General features: G+C 57.9%; 1 protein-coding gene across 1 annotated transcript; it reads left to right on the forward strand.

Moving 5' to 3' along the window:
- The first annotated feature begins 6 nt into the window (after nucleotides 1-6).
- On the forward strand, nucleotides 7-3961 carry LOC104390691 (cysteine-rich protein 1). Its single transcript, XM_009999877.1, has 5 exons — nucleotides 7-78; nucleotides 2808-2902; nucleotides 3019-3076; nucleotides 3207-3254; nucleotides 3605-3961. The coding sequence occupies exons 1-4, from the start codon at nucleotides 39-41 to the stop codon at nucleotides 3245-3247; spliced, it is 234 nt and encodes a 77-aa protein (XP_009998179.1). The 5' UTR covers nucleotides 7-38; the 3' UTR covers nucleotides 3248-3254; nucleotides 3605-3961.
- The last annotated feature ends 477 nt before the right edge of the window (nucleotides 3962-4438 follow it).

Genomic DNA, 4438 nt, shown 5'->3' on the forward strand with positions numbered 1-4438 from the left:
GGTGCGAGCGGTGCCCCCAGCCCAGCAGAGCCGACACCATGCCCAAGTGCCCCCGCTGTCAGAAGGAGGTCTATTTCGGTAAGGGCTCCCTGCTCCCTCCTCGCCCGCCTCTGTCCCGCGGGGGCTGCGGGGCTGTCGGGCTGCTTAAGCTGGGGTGTCCCGGTGCTGCATCCCCACCGGGCTTCAGATCTCTGGGCACCCCGATACTGCGGGTCCCGTGCTCACCCTGCTGCTTACAGGTCCCTGTGCACCCCAGCGCCGCGGGTCGTGGGTAGCCCGAGGCTGCATCACTGCAAAGTTTTTTGGGGTGTCCCGAAGTTGTGCCCCCGCTGCGCTGTGGGTGCTCGGGGTGCCCCGGCTGGGTGGCCCTATGAATCCACGCGAGGAGGTGCCTCGCTGCGGGGTGCAGCTGCCGCGGGTACCCCCAGCCTGCACATGGGGCACAGCCAGGAGCCCAGCCCCACTTCCTTCCCAGCATCACAGCCCCGGGCCAGTTTGGAGCCCAAAGGCCCGGCCGGTGCTGCGTGCTGCTCTGAAAGCCCGGTCAGGTGAGCGAGCACCTTCCCAAGGGCAAATGCTGCTCTTGGGCACGTTCCTGGGTCAGTGGGTTGCCCGCGGGCTGTGCTGCGTGGTCTAGCACTGCAAGATAACAGCTGCGGGTTGTTATTTTTAAGCTGCTGTTGCAGGTTTTCTGCAAGCCTTGTTGGGCTGCAGTCTGCTGCTGAGCTTCAGGTGGTTGTCCTTCCTCTGGACTGGGACCCCAAAGCTCCAGGCTGCTGCCCCTTCTGGTGCTGTAATCTCACTTGTCTTGTGTTGAGGGTATTTGGGGAGGTTGAGCCTCTCACCCTGCCAGCAGCAGCTGCAGGAACAGGCAGTCTCCAGTGGCCAGCCCACCCCACTTCCCTGGTTCAGCTTAACTTGAAGGCATTTGCTAGGAGCAGCTTATATACACTCTCTGCTTACTAATTTACCAGACATGAAGTACCTGGGATCCAAATGCTGTCACTGACTTCTGTTCTCTCTGCCTTATTTCTGCTCTGCATCCATTAGTGATGCCTACCCTGGGGAGAACTGCTGGGGCTGGTCTGGGTGCTGCCTGGAAGGCTGCTGGGGATGTGGCTGCTGCAGCTGGGGAACATCTCTTTGCCTAAGCTTGAACTTGTAGCTTGCAGCCAAGTTTTGAGGTGGGCAAGAGCACAATACAGTTTGTGGCTCCCTCCTATGATCCATGTGGCCTGATACCAGGAGTTACCAAAGTATTGCTGTGTCTGCCTTTTGCTGTGGATCTGGTTCGATCCCAGTTGGAGCAAACTGGGTTTGCTGTGCCCACAGGTGTGGCCGCAGAGGCACCGGGATGTGACCGTTTGTCCAAGGAAGGGTTTGGCCCAGCACTTATGAGGGTGCTTTTATGAAATGTCTCTATTGATTCAGAGGCTGAGGAGGGTTCAAAAGCTGCCAGTGGACTGAGCTCACAGCCTGATTTCTGTGTCTGGAGATAAGGAGCACTGGCAGAAGAGGCAGAGCAAGCCCTGCTCCCCAGCACGCCAGGGCTCTAGGAGCCTGGCAGTCCTGTTCTGGAATTCCTTGGGCTGATTTTGGCCAAATCATGTCTATAGAGAGCAGGGGTGAGGAGAAGATGATGCCCAGAGGATGAGGTTTGCAGGGCCACTAGCACCTTTCCAGGGGAATCTCACCTAAGTGGCAAAGTGCTGGGGGGACACTGCTGCAGTGAGCCTTGGCAGTGCTCCTGCCTGAGTGTTGGTGCAAATGCTTGTGTGAGAGGAGGGGACACGGAGCTTCTTCCAGGGACCCTGTGATGGGAGGGCCCTGCCATGGCCAGGCTGGGGCTCCTGGGGCTGCCTAGGGGACTATGCTGTGGCCCCTGCCAGGCTGTGGGCACAGGAGGCTCTTTGTGCTGCTGGGGGATGGCAGCAGTGCTGCCTTGTGACATTTGGGCACTGCCCCCGCTTCCACCTCTGCAGCTGCCGGCTTGTCCCTGGCATAAGCTGTTCTGGGCATATTTGGACTTGCAGAAGAGGTGCTTCAGGCAGCTGAGAGCCCCCCTGGGGCACGCACTGCTAGCAGCTGCTCGGTCCCTTTGCTTGACATCCTTTTGCGGGCATGGGGGGAGTGCTCAGACCTGGTTCTGATGGGGTGGCTGTGAAAAGCTCTGCTTTATCACTTAATAAGTCCCCAGGAGTGCTGCTGCCAATATGAAGAGCACGTGCATCTGCAGAAATACCCTTCTCCCCTGCTGTGCCACAATTAAAAAAGCCACCATGTTCTCCATAAACACGTCCTGGCCCCAGCAAACAGCACATCGGCCCCTCTGTGGGTGCCTGAACCCCGGCCAAGCTCCAGCCCTTCTCTGTTTTGCCATGGTGTGTGCAGAATTGCAGCTGTGGCCAGAGCACTGGTGGCTGGAGGGGATGGTCTGGTTTGTGTTGGCAGGGTGCAGTGATGGCTTTGCCTCCCTGGTCTTTGCCAGCGTTTCCCCTTCTGCCCTGACATCCCTAGTGATTGCTTGGGCTCCAGCTGGCTGAGGCTGATGTTGGAAGGGGGTAAGTCCCAGATGTTTGAAATAGGCAGGAGTCAGTCTGTATGCATGGGTGCAGCAGTGTTCACCTTGGGCATGGCCTGGCTGTTTCTGATCTGGGCACCTGGATGTGCACGGTGATGTGCATACACAGCAAGCACTTGAGTTTGAAATCCTGTCCTGGGCAAATAGTGCCCAAAAATGTCCTTAGTGGGGTCAATTTGTTGCACCTGTTTGGTGCCTCATCTAACTCATGTCCTTTCCATGGCAGCTGAGAAAGTGACTTCTCTGGGGAAGGATTGGCACCGGCCCTGCTTGAGATGCGAGAAGTGTAACAAGACCCTGACATCTGGAGGCCACGCAGAGGTGAGGTTTGCTGCCCAGAAGGTCCTTGTCCCCCACATCTAGGGGCCGCAGGAGGGGTAGGATGGGCAGAATTGGAGCTGAAGGGCTGATGCTCTTTCTCTCTTTCCTCCCCACAGCATGATGGCAAGCCATACTGCAACCACCCCTGCTATGCTGCCTTGTTCGGGCCCAAAGGTAGGGTCACTGTGGCTGGGGTTGTGGGAGGGAGGTCAAGGGGCTCAAGGCTCCCATTTCTTGGCGAGGTGCACCCCTCATTGCGCTTGTGTCCTGCAGAGACGCTTATCCTGCTCTGTCTCTCTTCCAGGGTTTGGCCGGGGAGGAGCTGAGAGCCACACATTCAAATAAACCTCAGGTTGGTGCCTTCCCTCAGACCTCCCCTCCTGCCTCTTGCTGTGCCGGCTGGCCGGGGCTGTCCCCTCTGAGGGAGGCAGGGAAGGCAGGCACACCGTGGCATCTCACCTGGCTGGCTGGGACTCCCAGCCCTCACGTTGGTGCCCAGGAACAACCTGCTGGGTGCCAGCTCCTCCTCTCCACCAGCTCCAAGTGACCATCAGCACCCACTTAGCTCCAGCAGCGGACGCCAAAGGCTTTTGCTTTGTGGCATGTCAGCAAAGATGGAGTCTGTCCTGAAGCACTGTAGTCCCTGGGATGTCTCCACTCCCAGCCCAGCCTGACCTCATCCTCTCTTCCATCCCTCTCCAGGTCTGATGGCCAAGGTTCCCAGCACAGCCTGAAGACAGCACAAAGGCACTGCAGCAGACATGCATTTCTGTTTTTAATTCACTCTGTACTAGACTAGCATGTTAAAAGCAATAAGTAACCAAGGCTAGGGCTGGTGTGGAGAGGAGCTCAGCTCCAGATGGAGTGCTGCTGGGGTCGGGGTTTTGGGACACCCCCCTGGGTAGGAAATTTGGCCAATATTGCTGAAGACCACCTGGAGAGGAGAGTGCACCCCTCCAGCCAAAACCCAGCCCTGCTTCTGGCACCCAGCTCTTGTGGCTGGGCCCACAGTTGTATTCTCAATCTTTAATAAATCCAGACTTAAAGATGCTTCCCCCACATAGTGGCTGTGCTGTCTGTAAGGGTGGGGTCCCATCGTTTGTGAAGTGCTTGCCCCTTTCTTAAGGACCCCACATGGCCTCTGTACTGAGCCTCACACTGTGTGATGGCTCCATGAGCTTTTCCTCCTGATACGCACAGGGATTTGTCCACCCAGGGGCTGCCTGTGCCGTGCAGAACAGGAGCAGCCCCCAGGTGCTGCAGGCATCGGGGCTGAGCGTTCCCCACGGGAAGAGGGGGTGGTGGGGGTCATGTTTGTGCTTGGTCTTCCTGAGTTCTGGGGGAAGGTCCACTTTCAGTAGCCTGAAAGCATGGTGGGTCCTGCCATGAGCCACTTCTTGTTGCCTGTGGCTGTAAGGGGGTTAAAGCAGAGGTGTGCAGTGCTGCTGGACAAGGGTCTGAGACTGCTGAGCCATGGTCTCCCTGGTGCTCAACAGCCTCTTGGCCGTGTCCCAGCCCCTGGCATTGCCTGCTGGA

Source organism: Chaetura pelagica, unplaced genomic scaffold, assembly GCF_000747805.2.
Source record: "Chaetura pelagica isolate M959 unplaced genomic scaffold, ChaPel_1.0 scaffold246, whole genome shotgun sequence".
NCBI lineage: Eukaryota > Metazoa > Chordata > Aves > Apodiformes > Apodidae > Chaetura > Chaetura pelagica.